Source organism: Aedes aegypti, chromosome 1 (assembly GCF_002204515.2).
Source record: "Aedes aegypti strain LVP_AGWG chromosome 1, AaegL5.0 Primary Assembly, whole genome shotgun sequence".
Classification (NCBI taxonomy): Eukaryota; Metazoa; Arthropoda; class Insecta; order Diptera; family Culicidae; genus Aedes; species Aedes aegypti.
The window spans coordinates 90,506,149-90,529,875 of record NC_035107.1 but is presented as its reverse complement, the minus strand read 5'-3'; the positions used below and the strand labels follow the sequence as shown (position 1 = coordinate 90,529,875).

General features: G+C 39.2%; 2 protein-coding genes across 2 annotated transcripts; one reads left to right on the top strand and one right to left on the bottom strand.

Moving 5' to 3' along the window:
* Window positions 1–1,132: 1,132 nt before the first annotated feature.
* On the bottom strand, window positions 1,133–16,803 carry LOC5574974 (dnaJ homolog subfamily C member 16). The gene is made up of 6 exons (XM_001655394.2): window positions 16,375–16,803; window positions 10,077–11,442; window positions 9,620–9,851; window positions 9,384–9,558; window positions 9,112–9,316; window positions 1,133–2,649 (listed from the first exon to the last, which is right to left on the bottom strand). Exons 1-6 carry the CDS (start codon window positions 16,584–16,586, stop codon window positions 2,416–2,418), a joined length of 2,424 nt encoding a protein of 807 aa, XP_001655444.2. The 5' UTR covers window positions 16,587–16,803; the 3' UTR covers window positions 1,133–2,415.
* Window positions 16,804–23,112: 6,309 nt separating this feature from the next.
* LOC5574975 (MICOS complex subunit Mic10) lies at window positions 23,113–23,709 on the top strand. Its single transcript, XM_001655395.2, has 2 exons — window positions 23,113–23,314; window positions 23,435–23,709. Exons 1-2 carry the CDS (start codon window positions 23,239–23,241, stop codon window positions 23,569–23,571), a joined length of 213 nt encoding a protein of 70 aa, XP_001655445.1. The 5' UTR covers window positions 23,113–23,238; the 3' UTR covers window positions 23,572–23,709.
* Window positions 23,710–23,727: the final 18 nt, after the last annotated feature.

Genomic DNA, 23,727 nt, shown 5'->3' with positions numbered 1-23,727 from the left:
CTTTAAAAAAAAAAAAAAACTGGCATATTGTTGTCTGCCATTGTGTTGTAGCCATTGCTTCACACTCCTTAAAACATCAGTATATCTCAGACTTGCGCTTGATTGGATAGATTACAGCGAAATGCGTCCAGTCATCTATAAACGATACGAAGTAGCGCGATCCGTCCCAGGCCGGTGGATCAATAGGGCCACACACGTCTGAATGAACTCGTTCCAGTGGACGTGTGGCACGTTCTCGAACACCATTGAATGATTCCCGGCACTGCATGGCCACCACGCATGTATCGCAAAAACCAATTGTTTCAAGCTTCTTCGCAAACCCCGTGGTCATTTCATGCTTAAGGCGCAAAAGTCAGAACTGGAAAAGCAGTTTTCTCCTTTTAAAACAACAAATTGATGAAAATAAAAACACACAGCCTTTTTATTTGGCAAATAAAAGAGCTGTGTGTTTTTATTTTCTTCGATTTGTCTATTTAAAAAGAGATAACTGCTTTTTCAGTTTTGACTTTTGCACCATTTTTACTTGGGCCTAAATGAGAGTGTTCAATGCTTGTTGATTTGTATGTCCCATACAACGATGCCACAACTTGTTCATCCCAGCCCAGCCACGCTGATATTTGCTACAGATCCGACACCCAATACGAGTTGGTACAAGTTTCTGCGAAAGTATGCCACGCCGATAAGCTCTCCATTTTTCTTGAACTCCGCATAATCTTGACCTCCAGGATTATTAAATAGAATGCACATGCATGCATCATTCTGGGCTACATCGATTACTAAGGGATCCTTCAATTCTCTCTCTCTCTCTCTCTCTCTCTCTCTCTCTCTCTCTCTCTCTCTCTCTCTCTCTCTCTCTCTCTCTCTCTCTCTCTCTCTTCCTTCTTCTTCTTCATTATCTTCAGCGCATGGCCGCTACCGGCTTTCCTCTCCCCGCCAAGGGACACCAGGATCCGGTAAACTGTTCTCACGGGAACGTTTTCGTCTCGAAAGTGGTCACCTTAAACGTTTTTGCGTTTACTGAGATTAATTTAATAAATTAGGATTTCAATGTTTATTATGAAATGTGTGAATGGATTGCGTTGCATTCAAGGAAATTTCTTTCTTGAAATAGAAATTCTTCGTAAACCTAATATTCGTGAGAAAGTTCTTCCAATTTTTCTTTATTAATACGTTGTTTGTGGTTCTGCTTATTCAAATTTGCTCCATATTCCCTTCGTATCGCAAAGAAATTTCCATTCACCATTTATCGTCTTAATTGATTATATTTTCTTCTGTTTTCGTATCCGTTTTTTTTTCTAATCCTTGGATGTTATGTATTTCGAAAGATTCATTAAAATTGGAGCACGAGCGCGAAATTGTTTGCGTATTTTTCAAAGATGTTTGATTGTTTCTGATACATTTTATAATTAATTAGTTGTTTTTTTTTGCGTTATCAAAGAGACGATAGCACTCCATAAGTTTAATAATACTATCACTTGGTTGGATTTTTTTGTGTTCTTTTGATGGTGCGCCACAGGATGGTTTTCTGTTGGTCGCCATTTGCACAATCTGGGGATGGAAGATGTATCTAGAGATGGCATTCTCTGTAGGTATACCGAGGGGGGGAAGAAATGCCTCCAATGCAGTCTTCCTGTGCGAGGGAGTTTTTCCGGCAGCCAAGATGAACTTCTACTTAACTTTGAAACCATTTGAGAGTTGTGTTACAAAAAGTGAAAGCAATTGTTTGCTGTGGAGGGCGAAAAGTTTGCAAAGATTTCTGATTTAGGATACATTCTATTTGTAGGTACTCTTATGTGTCTAATTGTGTGTCAATTTATTTCCGTTTTTCGTTTGAGAAGAACAATCAAATTAGCTTTTTTATTTATTTATGCAATTAGGATACATGTAACACTATATAAAACATGCTATTTTGGTTTTCATTTTGATTTCCTAGTTTTAATGTGTTAATGCAAGATTTGACTAGATTGTGTTTCGTTCTTGTCCTTACTAGAGAATTTATTCTCTAGCTGGCACGTAGAAACAGATGAGTTAAACAACCATATAAGGTTTTACGGTGATCTTCTAATCGATCGCAATTGCTAAACTAAAACTAGTGCCAACAATTATCACTTAATTTAAACCTACTTTGACGAATAGATTTATTCCAAAAAGAGAAAAATATCGATAGGAAAAAACAGTCAATATAGATAAAAAATGAACAAGTATAGATTTGCGTGTCTTTGTCGAGAAGTCTCAGAACAACTGTTACCGGAAGTGTCGACGGAGATAACGGATTACCGCTAATCCCATCCTACTTCCGTAAAGAATGGCCTCGTCTTTGGCTTTTACAAAAATTGATACTACTATAGAGAGAGAAAAACAACGAAAAACAGGATTATCCTACTTCAGGGAGCTGCCTACACAGACTAGAGATGCTTATTTCGAGGTGAAATCAGGCCAATAGTTGATGTAGTACCGATGGGTGGTACCCTCGAAGAGGCGATCCAACCAGTTGGGCAGCCCATCCAACAGGTTCTCCTCCAGCAGGATCTTTGGCTCGGAGATGTCGGACGTGCTGGTCTCCGAGTCGGAGCTGTCCATCCCCAGGAAGGCACCGGCCTCGGGATCCGAGGGCATCGTGCTTAGCTGCCGGGTCATCTTCATCATGCGCTGGAATGAGGAAATATGCGAAAAAATGAAGTTGCTCATCAATACAGTTACAATGAAAACCCAGTTCGTGCCATTTGTTACAGCAAAAGAATCAAAGCTGACAACCAAACGTTTACATTATATTGAATGGTTTTAATATCACTGAAGCCTGCCGTGTTTAATACTCTTATGGTGGTAAGCTCCATTGAAGTTACGACGCCAATCGCGTATTATCCTGGATTTTGCTATAGTAAAATCGAGGATAATACGCGATTGGCGTATTAACTTCGATGGAGCTTACCACTATTATAGTGGTAAGCTCCATCGATGTTAATACCCCAATCGCGTATTATCCTCGATTTTACCATAGTAAAATCGAGGATAATACGCGATTGGCGTATTAACTTCGATGGAGCTTACCACCATTAATAATATACACGTATAAAGAACGCTTGTTATAATTCGTGGTTAATGCAACCAGTGTTGATACAATGTGCTTTAATAGAGATGAGGAGATGATTCTGTATAATACACAACTGTTTGATTGTATTAGTGAATTGCTTGTAGTTTCTCCACATTTGTGTTGATAGACTCACATTCAAATCTCAATCAATACGCTCTCCCGTGAGAGCAAACTCATTAGAGATGTGCTTCGCAAATCTCACGCTTGAGATTTTGATGCAAAATCACTCAATCAACTCAAACCGTAAAAAATGATTCGGTCGCAAAACCCGTCAAAAACTCGTGAAACCCGAATGTTGTTGTTAACGTTAGAAAGGATTACTATAATTTTACCTGACTAACAAAAAATATTGCCGTGTGTGAGTAAACTGTGGAAATACGAGACAATGAGTCAAAAAGGTGAGTCAACTCATCCATGATTTTTTGACTGCTGAGTTGCGTGATTGACAACTCACGCAATCTCAAGCGTGAGTTATGAGAGATTGAGTTTTTCACAACACTGCATGCAACTGCACCAATAACCAGTTTCTAGTCGAGTATTGTCCGCAGTACTTTACACCTAATATCATCAGAGGCTTTCCGATCTGCCTTTTTAACGTCCACGTTTCGTGCCTGTGGAGAGCCACCGAAGAAATCGCCCAATGCAATAACCCAATAAATAAGATCCAACAGTTTTTCAATGACTTCAAACACATTCTCATCAAACACCGCATTAGCGCAAAACCACTATGCCTAACTATTGCCTCTGCACGTATCAGACTAATCAGTTCTGCTGGAAAACAATGTTCAGACACCATACATAACCGTACGCAACCTTGGGATCAATAAACAGATGATTAGTCTGCAAGTCACATTCCCGGAATTTATCTAAAATCATTCGCAAGATAAAAACATGTGGTTCGCCCTCACGAAATCCAGCCTGGTATTCGTCGACAAAGGACTCCTCGAGCGGTATCCAGACTTTGGAAAATTTAACGATCATTGACACACGAGAAATAATTTCATCCCATTTATCCGCCTGCATTCATACAACACGCATGAAATTTATCGTTCGTGGAAGATAACGAGCCATGAACGAAAACAAGACAGACACACACCACCCACTGTTTGGCGCCGATCACTGTATAGTGGTTATCACGCCCAATGGTATGGGTGCCCTCGTGAAGATGTAGTTGTGAACCTTAGAGGAAAACAATATGCACTCAGTCTCGAAAAACACCCAGAAACCGGGTGTAAATTTTTCAAATTGGGTAATATTTCCATATGCATTTTGATGAGTCTGGAAAGCGTGTGCAAGTTTCTTTGAGGAAAACAAAAACAAACTGTGTATGACGAGCGTATGCTAGTCTACGTATGTTCAAATGTCACTAAGCTCTATAGAGAAGAAAAACGTAGTTCTACGTCAAAAAAGATATTGGTTTCCGTAGTTGCTGCAATTCTGATACAAAGTTGCCATAAAAATTTACTGCACTGATCGAAGACTGGATGTCACTTCGAGGGAGCATCTCGACAATGACTTCTATTTTCGCAGGAGCCGGATGAAGCCTAGATTCTTGAACGATATGTGCAAGATACTAAATTTGGTGTTGTAGCATATTGCACTTTTCTTCACAAAGAATGAAGCCATATTCGTGCAGCCGTTGAAAGAATGCGGTGATAATTTCATAATACTGGTTTTAATTAATTATGATTCGTTATTAACGGCAAACCAGCCGAGTGGAAGTTTAACAACTACCAAATAACATATAGGGGAACTTACGTATTGTCGGCAGCCTAAGCAGCTGAACTTTGAAGAACACAATTATACAGAACAATGAAGCACAACAATTAGCAGGATACACCTGAACTGCACTTGAGCACTCTTTATTTAGTAATTATTATGCACAAAACACTATTTTGTTCTCCAAATCATCTATTTTTCCTCACCAAAGTCACGAGGCACTTGTTCTTTTATCGGCAATGCGATTACTGTTGTCGGCAACAAATATGTTCACTTCGGCAATCCAAAACTTTCCAAAAACTAGGTTATGTATTGGTAACTTTTTGTATTTGTTGACAATGCCTGAATTTAAACGTCACTCATTATAGTCTACCCGTTGAAAGGGCCAATGCAGAAAAATACAGACTACACTGAGAACAGCATTGCATGCAACTGCAGTTATAAATAGAATAGCTGGGAGTCATATTGAATACACAACGCCACTAAATTTGTGCAGACTAAGGCGCCGTCCACAAATTACGTAACGCTCTAGGGGAAGGGGGAGTAGGCTCAAACACAAAATTTATTTTTTCATACAAAGACCGTTGCGGAGGGGGGAATGGTCGAACACGATTCTCTTGATTTGTTCTTATTACGTATCAACTCTACACGCGGCGATCTGGGCTATAGAAATTCATACATCTTGCCTTAAGAAAGATCGAACGATTATTGCAATACGAAAGCTTTATGTATAGTTTTAGCATCACCCCACATCAAAGCGTCGATAGACGAGGGGAGTGCCCACGGGCCAATCGATTGCAAGGTTCTAGGTTCGATTCCAGGTTCAGGCATCAAAATTATCAGATAAACGATGATACTATCATCTATCTGATAGACAACTGATACTATCAGTTCAGCCAGATGATACTATCACTTCTTGTCTATCCTGATAGTATCACTGAGAGAATGGTTTCTATCAGAGATAGACGATAGAGTGATAGTATCCCAATCCCAAAAAATTCTCATGATGAAGATGATACTATCAGTACAACACCTCTCAAATAACAATGATAGAGGTTCAATCTTTATCAATTCTCGAAAACTTATTCATACAGACTCAAGTCAAAAAAGTATACAAACTTACTTTATCGATCCTACGTGTTAAGCAGGCGGAATTCTACACGTACCGCTCTGTACCAACTCAACTTTTCACTTTTATAACGTTTAATTTCCGGATTCACAAAACGACGAAAGTAAGATTTTCAACTTTCGAAACCTAACCACTACTTTCACCGCCCGCTGTATGGAGAGACAAAGTGACTTAACCACGAATCAAAACAAAACACTACTTGAGTCGATTTTACACTGGTAGTAAAACGTCGCATGTAACGGAATAAAACGGCCTATCATTTTGTCATAAAATTCTTGTGCGAAATAATAGGAACTCCATAGTTTTTGAACGCGAGCTCATTGTATGCAAAATTTAAGAAATGTACACGTCGAAAAAATGTTAAAAAGGTGATTCATTTTAAAACAGTTTTAGAAGACAGGTGGTGATTCTTCTGAATTAATTTTCTCAAAACCGTATGAAAGTTACTTAGGTCGATTAGAAAAAGTAAATTGATAATATTATAAAATAAATATTGTTGGACGATGGATATAGAAAATTTACTAAATTCCATAATTAGCAATCCAAGGTTGTGGCTTCAGGAGTGTAAGAATTGTTGGAAACCCATGCAGTATGGGTATTTCCAGAATGGGCGCGACGAGGGAATGACGAAAATCGATGTTCGACGCCATTTTGAAATCAAAGGATATAGATTTCGTCATCCCCTCGTCGCGCCCGTTCCGAAAATACCCATATTGCATGAGTTTTCAACGATTTTGCCAAAACGGAGGCCGCCATCTTGGATTTCAAAATGGCGTCGAACATCGATTTTCGTCATCCCCTCATCGTGTCCGTTCCGAAAATACCCATATTGCATTGATTTTCAATTATTTTACCAAACCGGAGGCCGCCATCTTAGATTTCCAAATAACGTCGGACATCGATTTCCGTTATTCCTTCGTCGTGCCCGTTTCGAAAATATCCATGAGAACATGCCTTGAGTTATTTCTATTAGCTTTTTCCCATGCGCAAGATTTTGGTTTCAGTTTTTGTATCAATTATAGGATAGACAAGGATAGCTATAAAATTTTGCAGATAGTGTAATAGAGGTAATATAGTATATCTTCTATCTATCTTTTTTCAAGAAGTGATAGTATCCCTATCACTACCCATAGTATCAAAAGATAGACGTGATAATGGTAAATGAGAGGGAAAAATTTGAAGCCTGTCCAGGTTGCCGTGAAATATATTTTTGTTTTCAAATTTAGTTTTATAACATAAATTTATGAATTTCAATTTTTCTTGTGACGAATCTTCATAAGGGTTTCCTATGTTTATCGATTGTTCAATTTTCTGAGTGAAGTTTGTTTGGACCAATGTCACTTCCTCGAAGTTGTGAAAAGGGTGAAAGGACTTACGCATTTTTGGCCAAATCTCACCCCTAACGACGGTACTTGCACATTTGTTTTCAAATTTCTTTAAATTCGAAAGGTAAATAATTTCACCGTGAATTGAACTGACACGCTGAATGGCTCGATATGGTTGTGGTCTGAGAAGGTTGCTGCTCTTGAACGCTCTATGATCAAGTTATTACCGAGAGAATGTTCCACGATTTTTTCGGATTCGGAAAAATTCAAACTTTGCCAGTAAAATTTATTTGCGTTCCTATTATTCTCAGTATATGAGAAAATCAGAATAGGCCTTTTGAAAATCAATTCACTTATGACTTGACACAAAAACATCATGCTCTGATTGCCTGTAAAACAACAAGAGTGTTGCCAATATAGTTCAACTATTAAAAGACGTCTATATTATATGTTTCTCAGTATATTGAAGATTATGCACTACAATCTTCAAATAAGAAACCAATGCATGCTTTGTTGTCGAATTCAAACAAATTAATTAGTCATGTTCGTTTTTTTTCTGTGAATTTAAATCGTGAATAAAAAATACACCGCAATTGAATATGAGTTTCTGGCAACCTGTTCCCGTAATAGAAAGTGATTGCCGAGGAAATCAAAGTGCATTAATTTTAATTTTTGATTTAAAGCATAAAAATTAGGTATTTTCGAGTGCTTTATATACAAATCAAAAGTTCAATAGTGCATAAGTGATCGGTGCGTAGCTGTTGTGAAAAAATCGGCATTGGAGCGGAGAATTGGACTTTTTAAAGCGGTGAGTTTTTGTAAGCTGTTTTTGTGTTGTTTTATTCGGCAGCTCACGAATGACGATAATTTCGTAAGCATTTATTTCATTTAACGATAAAACCCATGTCATATAATATTTTTGTGAAAGATGTGATTTACATGGAAGATTATAGTTCAAGGAATATGTTAAGTGCAGTGAAGTTAACTCTTGTTCCGTAGATAAAGTGAAACAAGGACGATAAGTTAGTGCTGCCGAAAATACCCTCAGGGTGCCGAAGCCATCATTTACCCTACTTTGCATTTGGGTTAGATGGACAAATTGATGTGAAATTTGCGAAAAAGTTACACGTGTTCTCGGTGTGAATCGAACTCATGACTCCCTGTTCACTGGATAGGGCGCGTTACCCCTACACCACGAAAGGACTCATGGACGCAGAAGTTAACCTCAATTGGATTTCAGCTCATTAATCACGTGCTCCTCTTTCGCAAAACGCACTTCTTGTGGAAGAATTGGATGCCAATCCAAACTAAACGCTTTCTATTGTATATGCAATGCCTATCCCGAGAGTGCATTATTTATAAGGTATTGAAATATCACACACTACTCGCTGGCTGAGATTTGTATAGTGCGGGCTTCCAATGAGTCGTGACGATCTCAAGCTAAAATACTTGTTTAAATTATGATTCGTGGTTACGCATTTGCGAAAGAGGACCACGTGATTATTGAGCTGAAATCTGATTCAGATTAACTTCTGCGTCCATGAGTCCTCTCGTTGTGTATGGGTAACGCGCCTATCTAACGAACAGGGAGTTGTGAATTCGATTCTCACCGAAAAGACGTGAAACTTTTTCGCAAATTTCACATCAATTAGTCCATTTAATCCAATTTCAAAACATATGTAATGTTCAGTTTTTTCGGCTGGTTAGCCGTAAACCACGAATCATAATTCAAACAATTATACGATCGTAGATAGATTCCCCACCTACCCCATACGGTAGTTGGGGGAGCTTCAGATAAAACCGAACCAGCTTCAAGCTGAATCCCTTCGGGTCAGCCCCCAACTCACCTTGGCACCCCGGTTCGATTCCGGATGTTTGGCGTGGTACATACAGAAGTACTTCCGATGCCCGTTCAGCGCAATCACCGTCCCGATGCAATTCCTCGGGTTGATCTTCATCTCCCGTGACTCCGATAGGCTCAGACGCAGCAGTTCCGCATACCATCCGATGCCCTTCTCGATGAGCATGTGGGCGAACATGAGGGTTTTGTTCCTGAAAAAAATATGGAAGACACAGTTTGAGAGTGATCGCTTCAAGTGATTGAAGAGGATCGTCTTACTTCCGGTAAGGCCACACCGCTTTGTGGAAGGCCGGAATCAGTTTGTTGCGAGATTGCATGTCCGTCAGCAGGACGATCGTCCGGCAGCCGGGTTTTAACAGCCGAACCAGGCCGTTGTACTTTTCCGCCCGAAGTTCGTGAAGACGCAACTCCGGAACGTAGTTTTGAACTTTTCCTGGAAAGATTTAACAAATTTAAATTAACTTCTGTGACGACTTTTATGAGCCCAAAGGTACCGTTTTTATTCTCCGGAGATTTGGACTGCTTCTTCTGGATGTTCTCCTCTTCCACCCGGACCAGGTAGGACATTAAATAGCCGGCGCCTAAAATGAAGGCGATTGTTCCCACGACGGACAAAGCCGGCAGGATATGTTCCTGGCCGAGGTTTTCCGTCATGTATTCGAATGCCAGCAGGACCTTGTTCAGGATGCGGATCACTAGGCCTTGGGCGTGCTCGTCTAGGAGATCCTGGAAAATGAACATTCAAAAGAGGGACGTTTTAAAATGCATCCCTCTCATAAAACGTAAACCCAATTAGTGCTCACTAGTAGTCTTCTTGAACTAAATTTTGAGTTACGAATTCTCTCATTTCTTAAAATAGTAATTTATAAAATTAGTCCAGTTTAGCTATAGAAGAAATCGACTAGTGAGCGCAGTTTTGTTGGAGATTACTTTGATCCTAGTCCAACTCACCTTCACTTCCGCCTCGTAGGTCAACGCCTCGGACGACCGCAACAGCCGCTGAATCGCCCCGTCCAGCTTCTGCTTGGTGTTGTTGTAGTTCAGCTCGTGCGTCTCATTCTCCACGCTTCGGTTCAACGATTCCATAGTGGCCTCGTGGACCCACTCGTACTTGATGTGCTTGGCGTCCTTTCGCCAGATGATCACCACCTTGAGCATCGTCTCCGTCAGCTTGCTGTGCTCGGCCAGGGCGCTTATGAACTCGGTCTGTTTCTCCTGGTAGATGTACGCGAACCGGACCCGTTCCGGACTATAGTTCGACTCCATGGCGATTCGACGCATCGCTTGACGGGCTTCGTCATGGGTGGAGGTGTTTTCCGTGACCAGAACCACGCACAACCGCTTCCGAGGGCGATTCCATTCCGCCGGACAGACACCTTCCAGCATGGCCTGCGAGGACAGACGGGGAAGGGCCAGATATTTGTTTACGGAGATGATGTTGTTCAGGGTCGGGGTCGGAATGTCCGACATCGATATGGACGCCACAGGCCGGGTGGAATCTTCATTGAAGATCAGTAGCGTGTCCAGCGAAGGATGAACCTTGTATCGTTCCTGGATGTGCTGTGATTTTTGGGAATTCAGCTGTACGAATCCGAAGGCCACTCGTTCCCGGAAATGGAACGCCGTGATCAAGTAACGGAGTCGTGGCTGCGATCGTGGTTCCATTATCAACGCCCGGACACGATTATCAGCCCACCCTTGCAGGAAGTTATCGATCGAGCCATCGTCAACCGGGAGCAACAGCTTGTAAGGTAGCTTCTGTCGAATGAATTCCACCACCCGCTGAGTGTTATAAACGCTCTCCTTGTAGACATAATTGTGACCGTCCAGAACCATGATCACACAAGGCAACGAATGTACTCCAACCTTCCGCACCAGCTGATTCTCATGCCCGGCATTGATCGTCGCAAACGTAACCCCAAACGGTTCCAACGTATCGATCATCTTCTTAAAGGAATTGGCCGCCTTCATGCAGGAGAAGCACCAATCCGAGTAGAACATCAATATCTGCGGAGTGTGGTGACTCTTCGGAACTATATTCGTCTCGTAGTACTTCGACGTAATCGACAGCCTGTGGAACAAACTAATGTCCTGATCGTGGAAGTTAAAATTGTGCCCGAAGAACTGCTCGAACGGATCCGGGAATCGCCCATAGCTGCTGTAATCAGGACGTTCCTTGTACAGATGGGCATCCTCGTTCGTTATTCCGTACAAATCGTAAGCCTTCCGTCGCTCCGAATCGGACAGCAGTTCGTATGCCTGCTTTATCTCCACGAATTTTGTCTCCGCCTCGGGATGGTCCGACTTGTCCGGGTGCCTACAAACATAAGTCCAAATTATTCCCAATTCATGCGCCCTAAATCCAAGAATGGTAGCAACTAAATGGCTTCAAAATATGATTAAGAGATCTGTGGTCTGAACAAAGAGACCAAACAGGGACCAAGGAAACAAAACGAGTTCGGTTCCCCAATACAATATGAACAAATATTTCTCCAACATAAGAGGGATGTTTTTGGCAATTTCTCAGGACATGAATTTCTTCAGAAATTATTACAGGTGTTTTCCCAAAAACCTCTTCAGATTCCTTCAAAAGCTCATCTTCTCAAATCAAAGAAATATCCATTACGAAAAGATCCTGGACCAACCGGGAATCGAACCCAGACACCTTCAGCTTGGCTTTGCTTTATAGACGCGGACTCTAACCACTCGGCTAAGGAAGGCCCCATAGTGCTCATATAATGATTTTTTACGGACTTCCTAAGGAATTCTTCCAAGAATTTCGTTTTACATATCTTCAAGAACTCAATCTGGATTTTTTTAAGGAAAACTACCTCAGAGATTTCATCAAGAGTTAAAGACAAATACGTGGTAAAGGGTGGCCACGATGAAATTGCCACACATAAAATTGATTCCCAAAATTCGAGTTTTCATCCGATTGCCATCAAATTTGCAGGGATTGAAAAATAACTATTAAACTTCATTTTACCATTTTACTCGTATTTTATTTACAGTCCATACGCAAATGCCCGCACCTTGGCCTTAACCCCGGCCATAAGATTCTGCACAACCTGTGAATCAATAGTTTTTTGCATGTAAACCCATACTTTATTCAGTTCCTCGACTGTCTTCACTACCTTAGGTCGTTTAAGAAGGTGCAGCTTCATAATCGCCCAGTACTTCTAGATGGGGCGGTGCTCCGGAGTGTTGGGAGGGTTGAACATTTTCGGCAGGAAATTGACCTTATTGTCCGCATACCACTTCCTTGGAGTAGCTAAAATTGGAAATTCTTGACCCCCTCCCCCCCCCTCCGTAACGCTTTTTGTATGAAAAATTTCAAATTTTTGTATGAGCCGTAACGCTGTAGCCTACTCCCCCCCTCCCCCTAGAGCGTTACGTAATTTGTGGATGCCGCCTTACACCTGTCCGTTCATCGTGTCCTGGGTCACGAAAGGTGCACTCCGCTTCCCGCACGTGCAGATGGCTTGCCAAACCAGGAATTTCTTCGCAAATTTGGACATCTTCTGAGTGCGGACATGCTCCGGAACGCTGAACTTATCGTTGGCCGTGAAACACAGGTTGCCGGGGATCTGTTTGAAGTCGGCCCTCACATATGTTTCGTCGTCCGTGATGCAGCATTCAACTTTCGTCAGCATGTTGAGGTACGACTTCCTGGCACGGGTTTTGGCGGACTTGTTCTGCTTCTCGTCGCGATTAGGAGCCTTTTGTAATTACCAAAAAATAAAAAAAATACAAGTATGAATGCTGCCTACAATGACTATAAAATTCAATCTACATAATCTGTAGAATCTGAAATAAGATATATTTTGATTGTAATTATGCGCAAAATTTTGTTGGTTTTCAGTCGTGGAAAAATTTCAGAAGATTGTAGTGGAATTATTGACAGAGAGAAATAAATGTTGAATCTAACGATCAACTTGTGGCAGGATTTCTGTAAAATTTTCTCTAATAAGTAGTTTTAGAACGTCAATTATTTTCGACTACTCGAAATGAATCAAATCAGAATTATATTTAATTCTGTAAATAGAAAATTAGAACTTCATGCCAAATGCGTATTAAAAAAATCTTCATGTCAACTGAACGTTTCAATAATCGGATTGTTGGAATAAATCATATCACTATTGATTAACACTTATTAACATTATGCCACACAGCTTTTTCAAGCATTCGTAATAGTAACGCTTTTTGTATAGAAGTAGTCGATTAAAGTCGTGGGAAAGACTTTGGCTCAATCAGCGGAGAAGCGCCTGGCTCCTGTTGGAATTTCTAGTGTGATTCATGAAATTATTTCTAGCAAAATTATTGAATATATTTATAACTAAACCAAAAACAAGTTTTAGGCGGAATCCTATAATAATTTTTAATTTTAATTACTGAGAGTCTGTATCTTTCCTTCCAAACAAGTTTTTCTGTTGTAAATTTTTGCGATTACTGTAGATAGTTTACTAGCAATTCATTTAAGAAATCTGTCAGATACTTGTTAGCAATAAATTTCTTTAATATCTACATCACTAAAAAAAATTGCAATGCTAAAATGTATGTAACAAGTTTGCTCAAAATTCATAAGACTACGCAAACATTGTTTTTATGTTCGTAAAGATACATCTTATAATCAAGGTTGTCAAGAAAACTGTTTTGGTTAATATAGAGACCCTCCATTCAAAAATGAAACTTGCATTAAAATAGTGACCAAGTCTTTAAAAAGAGACCTGCTACCACCCCTAGCAGGGCTGGTAGCGACTGAGTGTCTCAAAAATAGACGCCTAGAGACCTCATGTGAAAGAAGAGATCAAAAAGAACTGTCAGGAAACAAAAAGAAACCGAAACGAGATAAAACAGGAAACAAAAAGAAACCAGAAGATAAAAGTTTTAAAGTTTTTTTTATAATCCAACCAAACATTTCTCGGGAATTCTTGCTCATATTACTGTATGCATTTTAGCATGATTGGAATTTGATCAGAAATTAATTCAAGTAGTTGTCCATAGTTTCCTTCAGAATTATTCGGAAGATTTCTTCAAGAGTTCATATAATGATTTTTTACAGACTTCCTGAAAAATTATATTAAAACCTTCGTTCAAGACACCTGAAGGAATTCAATATGGATGTTTTTTTATTTATTTATTTGATTTTAAATCATCTCCGAGATGAGCCAGCCTCGGGCTGCAAATCTCGTTAATAAAGATAATAATAATTTAAATCATCTGACATGAGTGTTAATTAATGTTACTAATACGAAGTTAAACAGATTTTGGTTGTTGTTTATTGGTTTGTTTTATTAACGACACTTTACACCACACAGGTGCATTCGTGTCAAAAAAAAAAACATTTTATTTCACATATTTTAGTAATGTAAAATATTTTGTCTAAATACTGTTGAAGGCATTCCAAAATCAAATAGGTACGCCACACCTTTGAATGCTATTATTATGAAGGACAATGGTTCGTTGTACGAATGCACCATGATTTTTTAAGGATTTTCTTCAAAATTTTCTTTCAAAACCCTTTAATAGAGAATTCATTTGATAATTGTTTCAAAAATTACCTACAAAGTACAGAGATAGTTCCACAATTTTTCTTTAAGAATACATTTAGGAATTATCCTAGAGGTTCCTCTTAGGATTTCTTCAAAGCATTTATCCAGAAATGTCTCTATCCAGAAATCCCGAAAAACGCGCCTAATGTGTAAATGATGCAGACTTTACGATAAATTACGCGGAAATGTCTGCAGAAACTTCATGAGGAACCAATGATGTAATTTATTAAGGTGATTACAAAACGAAGCCAAACTTTGAATTTTCAAGTGCACAAGATTGGAGAATCTGACATCAGTTTGCGTTGAAAATCAATCAAATTACTTGCTTGCTGGTGACGACCAATGGGATAAATTTTCAACGCGGAGTGCTGTTTGGTTCTCAAGTCTTGTGCTCTTGAAAATTTGAGGTGTGGCTTCGTTTCATAATCATCTTAAGGTCATCTTAGAAGAGTCTCATTAGATTAAATTGAGTAACACTTACGGATTATATAATGCAATTCCTGTAAGAAAATGTGGACGAGTAAAACAGCCACTTAAAGAACTTCTAGAGAGATTCTTGTTGGATTAGCTAGAAAATCCTTCAACGAATTTCTTAAAAAAATGTAATAAATTATTGTGAATTTCCTTGATAAAGTTCATGTACAAAATAAAGAAATCTGTAGAACAATAACTGGAGAAAACACTGGGATAATTTTTTGGAAAGAGAAGGAATTCCTGTAGAAATCACTTAAGATTGTAGTGCTGAAGAATTTCATAGAGACAATTCTGGAGAGATTTATATTAGCATATCTTGAGAAGAAACTGGATGAATTTTCGGACAAGTTCTTGGAAGAACTTTCGGTGAAATACTTCAATGTATCGCTGGAAAGATCCCTAGAGAGTTCCTAATAGTATTCTAGAGAAATTTTTGGAGAAACCACTTGAAGAATTCTAAGCGTTTCCTTCGGAAATCCGCGAAAAAAACTCCTGAAGAACCTTTGTATTAGTCACGTACTCTGAATACATCTGTGGAGCCTCTATAATATTGCACTAGGATTCGTCCCCAAGGGAAGAAGAAACAAATAACGACTTAAGTGACATTTTGGTCAAAAAGAGACATTAAAGACCTTTCATTAAAAAATACTTTTTAATGACTTGCATTAAAATAGAGACGAAGTCTCTAAAAAGAAATCTGCTATCAGTCCTGTGCGTGAAAATGTCTGAAGATTTCAGCGAAACCATTAGAGCTTAGCACTAGGAACTAGTTAGTATAAAAGTTACTAAAAGAGTCCGCGGCTACAAAGCAAAGCCATGCTGAAGGTGTCTGGGTTCGAATCCCGGTCGGTCCAGGATCTTTTCGTAATAGAAAATTTCTTGACTTCTCTGGGCATAGAGTATCATCGTACCTGCTACACGATATACGAATGCGAAAATGGCAACTTTCGCAATGACAGCTCTCAGTTAATAACTGTGGAAGTGCTCACAAGAACACTAAGCTGAGAAGCAGGCTCTGTCCCCGTGAGGACGTTAATGCCAAGAAGAATAAGAAAAGTTACTTTACGAGATCATTGTGGTTGAAATAGATTGAAGTCTCTATTTAGAATAGAAAAAAATAATACTTTTTAGAGACTTGCGTCAAAATTTTGACTCTAAAAAGAGTCCCACTACCAGCCCTGCCCGAATCGAAAATAATCGATTTCCGTTCCCCGCGCACTCACCACTCCTTAGCCAGCTGTTTGTACGCTCGACGGATGTCCTGCAGAGTGGCATGCTTCGTGATGCCAAGAATTTTGTACGGATCCGTCCCTGATTGGGCTGCTTCCGATGGTTGTGTTCCGACAGCCACCAGCAGCAGCACCACCACGCCACACATCACCAGGGGCAGCGTCCTCGACCAGCCCTGCATCCATTGTGGGCCAAAAATGTTCATCTCTGCCCTGATTCGAATCAAGCAATTGCTCACTCTCCCGGAATTCTAACGCTTCGCGGTCAATCGCACATCAATCACCACGGGTTCAACTCGTGATTAGAACAATTTACGAACTGGAATCACCGATCTGCAGCCACTATTTTTCACTTTTTATAGCCTTGATTGGCAGGGAAAAATTTTCAACCCTTTGCTTTTCTTCCGAACCTCTGGTCGTACGACGCACGCACACATACAAAACGTAACTGAAAGTGACATTCTGCTTTGGGGTTCTCGTTCTGTTCTGATGTGTGTTTTTGTTTCTGCTGTTTTGTTTTGTGATGCACGGAGAAACATGAAAATACTGGTTAGAGTGATATTTATTACTTCTACCACATTTGTGATTTTTAATCCTTGCAAATCATATTACTTTATACTTTCTTTGGCATTTTCGTAAATTATTTCTGACGGTGCATTTACGTTGACTGATGCTGCTTTTGTAGATCACCCGCCACCGCCATTGTATCATTCTATCCGCGAGTGTATTGTATATCCAGCTCTTGTCTGAAAGAACTTTATTGGAAGAATTTTAATCCCAGGGAAGCAGAAATAACAAAATATGAAATAATTGGTGAAAATGGATGCGATAAGGTAAGCTCGTTTTAGTATTCATATTGATTTTTCATCATGTATAACTTTTTCAGTTCATTTTGCTAGAGGAGCACCATTTCGAACAGCGTGAACAAATCGGAAGTAACTGCGGCAAGGATTTGAATAACAGATCTTAATCGATGCGGGAAAGGATCGGAAGAAGCATTAACAATAGGCAACAAAGGCACCTTGTTAAGAATTAGATACAACATAGATTTCAAATGAAAATAAACGCTTAACATGCGGTTTCACTTCCTCACGTTTTCCTTGCTTTTGTTTACAGTAATTTAATTAAAATGGTTGATTTTATGCGATTTTATTCAATATAAAGAATTAAAGATTTTTATGCCTTGAATGCATAATACCAAAAAAATCATTCATCGATATAAAACCCGTTTATACTAGCCAATGCTTAATGCGCAAAAATGCATCGCAATGAGTGAATAGACCGAATATGGTTTTAGTATGATATTTAAGCAATCTAGTGTAACATTTTTTAAGCGTGTGGGTTTTCATCAGGAAAGCCCTTCGGAAAAGTCCTCATTACAGACAAACCGGTAGAATCCGATTAACGGCCACATTTCAAGCGGGTACTAAAATTACCCGAAAAAAAATATACCATTTCAAGCGTAATTCTTCAATCCGACGTATCTGCAAAAATGAACAAATCGAGATTTGCGCTGCATGGGCTTGACAAACGCATAATCTACATATTGAGTCTAAAAAAGTATTTATAAATCAATTTTTTGATTTTTTGAAATTAATTTCAATTTTGCCCTATGTGCACTTTACTCAGTGTTATTAATTTGGCTACATACACCCTACGATTGCAAAGCGACTCAACTGACAACATTTTTCATGCTAGCACATACACCGTACTTATGCTCAGAGTAAGCGACCTATACGCAGAACCTAAACATTAAATTTTAATCAGCAGATACGTCATACCTTTTCCGAATCACTAAACATATTGGAAATCGAGAGATTCAGATTTTCTCAGCTGCAGCAAGCTGACGGGTCGGCAAAATGATGTGGAGCAGCATCAGTATTTGGTTTTAGACAATATTTCTCTCCGAATTTCTCACAAGAACTGTTCGCCATCTACTTTTATTACTCACGGCTTTTCCCGGTGCTCCTGTTAGTCGTGTTGAAATTGGAAACATTACACTGAGATAAATCTCATAATCGAATATATGTGCATTGCACATATATTTTTGCAATCAAGCTTTGCACTTGTAATTCACTAGTCTTGCACATAAATTTGGGAAAGTTGTTCCTCTTGAAATTTATGTGCAGCGCACGTACTAAATAAATGCCTACGAACTGTATTTTATTAGACTTATTAATGCATTGTACTTGCAAGTATAAATAATTAAAAACATTGCATTTTTACAAAATTTTTATTTAAAAGAATTTAAACTTATGATCATTTGGAAAGAAAACTTGATGAATGAATTCACTTAAGGTTTCAGGTTTGTCACCATTTTAAGTTTTTAGAGTTCGATCCAGACCTAGAGCAAATGTACCTAATCTCAGCCTGTGGATAATGCAGATCATGCGGAACGAGACATTTTCTTGGAAAGATTATGTTACTCCCTCAGTAACTCCCATGCATGCAGATATTGAATGAAATGAGCCAGGTCGTCATCTGCCGTGGAATCCCGAATTTAGTTCACACGCGGGAGAACCGCATTTCCCTAAACAAAAGCAATGAGTTGGTTGCACAAATTTGAATGTGATTAGATTAGCTCCGAGAATGTTACTTACAGTTTTTTTTCTTGCATAACCAGCAAGGATTGATCTTCAGCGTTTGTCGATGTCTTTTCGATGCCGTTTGAGATTACACGTTTGGGAATACAAATCGAAACAATTCTCTTTGTTTACTCCGCCATCATAATATTTCACTATGTTTGTAACCTTTTGAAAATTATGTGCGGAAGTTGATAATTCTTCACTATGGGTTGGTACATTTAAAATTCATATTCCACTTTGATAAGTTTCAAATATTTATTTCTTCAATTGTATTGCAGTGCACATAAAAACTAAATGCACTACAATATAATCTAATGGAAACAAAATACATTTCAAATGGTGCACATAGATTCGGACGATGACCTCCAGAAACAGTTTTATCTGTTTTACGCACATAAAATACAATGGAGATTTGATTTCAGTGTAGGAAACCAATATTCGTTGTAGTTGAACGAAACTGACGAATTGACTAACTTTATTAAGTTTTATGGGAATTTGCAAACCGGTGTATGTGCAACTTCAAAACAATATTGGTGTATATGACGTGACGCATGTGAAAAACGAACTGTCAAACCGACGCATCAAGCAAGGTGTATGTATCAATCAAGGTATGGTATCGACGAATCATCATGGTGTATGTGAGCAGCACAAAGCAAAAGAGTTTATTCGATAATTTTACCAGTTTTTCAATCTAAATCAAAACAAATCGGAATTGTATAATAGTGGTTAGAAACGGTGTTCTTTTTTTTCAACTTATAGAAGACACATCAATAGAAAAAACGCAAAACATTTTAAACAGGATTTAAAATGATTTACAATATATTGCATCGCATTTTTCTCGAATTCCTCCAAGTGCTAGATACGCCGATTTGAAAAGTTATGCTTGATTTAGTAAATGGAATAAAGTGATAATGTCCAATATAACGTATTGGATACTATACAATATATTGTAATTGAATGTCGACGCAACATTTTTTGACGTTAACTACGTCTTACAGCAATATACTGGGTGTCAATTGAAAATCTAAAATGTTGAGACCGTCACGAAATTATGTAAGATTTTGAATGGTAATAACTCAGCCATTTATCTATAGATTTTTAATATTTTTCCACCAATCGGTCGGAAATTTATACAACATTTTACTCAAATGGAGAAAACTTTTGATTTTTGACGATAGACTGTCGAAAATTGAACTCCTTCATATTGTCTTCCATGATTCCTTTGGTTGGCTAGTGCACTATAAAAGCAGACCAATTTCTGCTCGTTTGCGCATTCTTCTTTTGACGTTAACTACGTCTTACGGCAATATACTGGGTGTCAATTAAAAATCTAAAATGTTTGGACCGTCACGATATTATGTTAGAATTTGAACTAAAGGAAGGCTGCAACTATGAAAATCGCCTAAAATTCAAATGCAAAAAATCACTTGGCGTAGTTAACGTCATGCGGCCGTGTCTTGTACACAACCCCCTCTGATTTTAAACCTTCCGGTCGATGCGCGGTGTGCCACCGTCAGAACCACAACGCTGCTGTTGTGAACGAAAAGCGAGATTTTTTCTGCGGTGTTGTACAAAATACAATAGCGCGACGACTGAAGCGTTAATTTCCTTATAAGTGAGGCTTTCAGCCAAAGGCTGGTTCCCCAACTAACATTTAGTGCAAATGTAAACATTCTCTAGGCCTTCTTTATACGGCTTTATGCTGAGTAAAGGCGCTGTACATACAAACGAAAGCTTCTATGCGATCCTTTCACCAACAAATCTGGCGAATCTACTCAGCTACTTTTAAGCTGTGTTGGCAGCTCTTATTCGTATCGATCATTGCTCTATCTCGACAGTTAATCGACAAGTAGCTGTGTCACATCTTCGGAAGGCGCTTTCTCAACCATTTCGCAACCGTTTAATAATTATTATACAGCTTCGCTGTATTATCGATCAAATAATATTTTCAAGCTGTTTCACAGCTTCCGTATCTGAATTTAATGTTCCCAACGTTACCTGCCACCGTTTGGAATCGAACTCACGATCTCTGCATCCACAAGTCTCGACGCTGTCCTTGTTGCCACCACAGTCTATATCGAAAGGCAAAGAAAACACACCGTTTTGTTCTACATCGAAAACGGTTCACACAATATTTTATAATGATCGTAAAAGATGTCATGGCCGCGCTTACACCACTTCATCAGGCTGTAAAAGGGTGCGAAACGTCAAACACAATGTTTACATCCAACAAGCTGAGTAGATGCGCCACAAGTTGTTGTTTTACAGCTTACTGCTGTATGCTCGCTGTATAACTGACGATAAAGCGCTTCTTAAATATATATTGAGCAGCATAACAAATCATATTGTATAGAAGCAGCCGGATTGATGATGGCGAGTTTTATTCCACATCATTAGGTTACTATCTTTTACGGTGTTGAGTTACAGCTTAGTGAAAGCAGCAAAAGCGATAACTGACGAAATTTATTCAGCTAAGATTTGTAGCTGCAAAACGTTTGCGTTACAGCTGTATTAACGCTAATCGTTCTATTTTTGACAGCTTTCATTTTTTGCTGCGTTCGCTGCTCCAATTCAACTGTTATACAGCACAAAGCAAATAATCTTGGCTTATAGCGCTAAAATTGTTAGTTGGGTCGCCTCCAGACGCAACATTATTCTGGATTGAATATACAATTCAATAACAATTGAATGTATTGTAACAGAACACTGTATGGATTTTAATGGTTTTATACCTAACAATTTTGGTCAAATTCTTATTTTCGTGTAAAACAACTGTTACATTTTTGCAGGGCTACAGCTGCTGACAGTGAGCCAATTATTGAACGCTTGAATATTTACAAAGAAAAACCTTGTTTTTTTAAAATAAATTCTCCTCGCATTATGAAACCATAAGGGGTCATGCACAAACTACGTCACGCTCCAAGGGGGGGGGGGTCAAAAAAGTTGAAATATAGCCTGTCATAATTTGTGTGCCATCCCTAACATAAATCTCCAGTTTCGTTAAAAATATATGAAATCCATTTAGATTTGACTTCGGTAGAAGCTATTTCATTGCGGGAAATACAGTCATCTCTCCCTAACTCGATATCGAGTTAGGGAGGTATCGAGTTACAGAACACAAAACCAATGCAACTGTGATCCAAGGGACCATCGAGTTAGCCATGAAAACCAACTTTTACTATGGTTCTCTAACTCGATATCGAGATATGGAATATCGAGTGAGGGAGAGTTAACTGTACTTGAGTCATGGCGTAACAATTTGGGTGCTAATTGAATAGCGCTGTACACGGTAGTTTAATTTCGCTTTAAGTGCACGGTTTTGAACTTTTTAATGAGAAACAAACTGCTGGTAGCTGGAATGAAAAGTATTCATTATAGTGTTTTGCATAAATATCAGGGTTCCAATTCATTGTCATCAGTGTAATATTCCCCGAATATTGGTAAGTATGCAATAATTGGGTGGTGTGCAATAATTGGCGATCTACCCTATTGTGCATTATCCATACCTGAGACGAGACTCGCGAAGACGGTCTTCTTTTTCTGTGATTGCTGAGTTTTTTTCTTATTCCACTTTGTGTTTATACCAATTATGCGAATGCTGTTCAAATCCTCACATGAACTTCTCAGCAAAAAATGATTGAGTTTGCATCACATCGAATCATAGATAGCCGTTTGAGTGAATTTTCATGCCAGCAAACGTAGCAGACATTAGAAATTATTAATCTTCTGCTTAGATTTATCAGCAACTTTGGAAAAAACTGCTCCGCCGACTGAGGTTTTTAATAACAGTTTACTTTGAACACAATACTTTTCACTTTTTCAGCCATAAAAACGGTGGGCTGCATTTGACGTTTCGTGAGAGGGGAAACTTGGCTGCATATGACGTTGATATTTTTCCTCTTCGCGAGTCTCTCTCAGATCCATACGAGTTATTCTTATGTGATGTTAAGTGGTGCAAAACTAAAGCTATGTATCTACAAACTCGATGTGTTTACATTTGTTAATTACGACGTTTTGAAAAGTTACGAGAGATTTTTCAGTGTGCGCATTTGACCCCTTCAGAATCGTTTCATGCTGTGCGAGGCTGCAGGAGATGTGAACCGTCACCCCTCCAAAAAGGAAGTGCGCGAGCAAAACACACAAACGTCAAAACGCGTTTTTTGCACACACGAACGAAACGAAAAGAATCCAGTGCGGCAGATTTTGTGTCTGGTGGTTCCGTTTCTCGATTGGCAAAAAATCGATTCCTGAATTTGCTCCGTTCGCCGGCAAAATGGCCCAAAACTTCGCTGAGGACCAGTATGGTAAGAAGATCGACCGCTGCCTAACCGATACGCTGATCAAATTCGGTAAGAAATCGTATTCCGACGAAGAAAATTCGGGGCCCTTGAACTTGGGAGCTTCCCAGTTATGTAATTTTGTTGCTGCCTCTATTGTTTATCAACGGGACATTGAATTCCTCATTTTAGGTGGTGGTCTTGCCCTGGGCACCGTGTTCTCGTTGCTGTTCTTCAAGAGACGCGCGTGGCCCATCATTATGGGATCGGGTTTCGGCGTCGGAGTGGCCTACACCAATTGCGAACGTTCGCTCAATAGCAGCAAGTAGGTAGAGGATTACGAATAGAGGAGATCCAGGACAAAATAAAGGAGGTCGCGTTGGAATCATGATCGGTGCTGCCGCCCCTGCCGTCGTGGAGATGCGGTTTTCTTAATAAATTATCTTTACGTTGATAAACTCGCCAATCGCCAGCTCGTTTTGGAG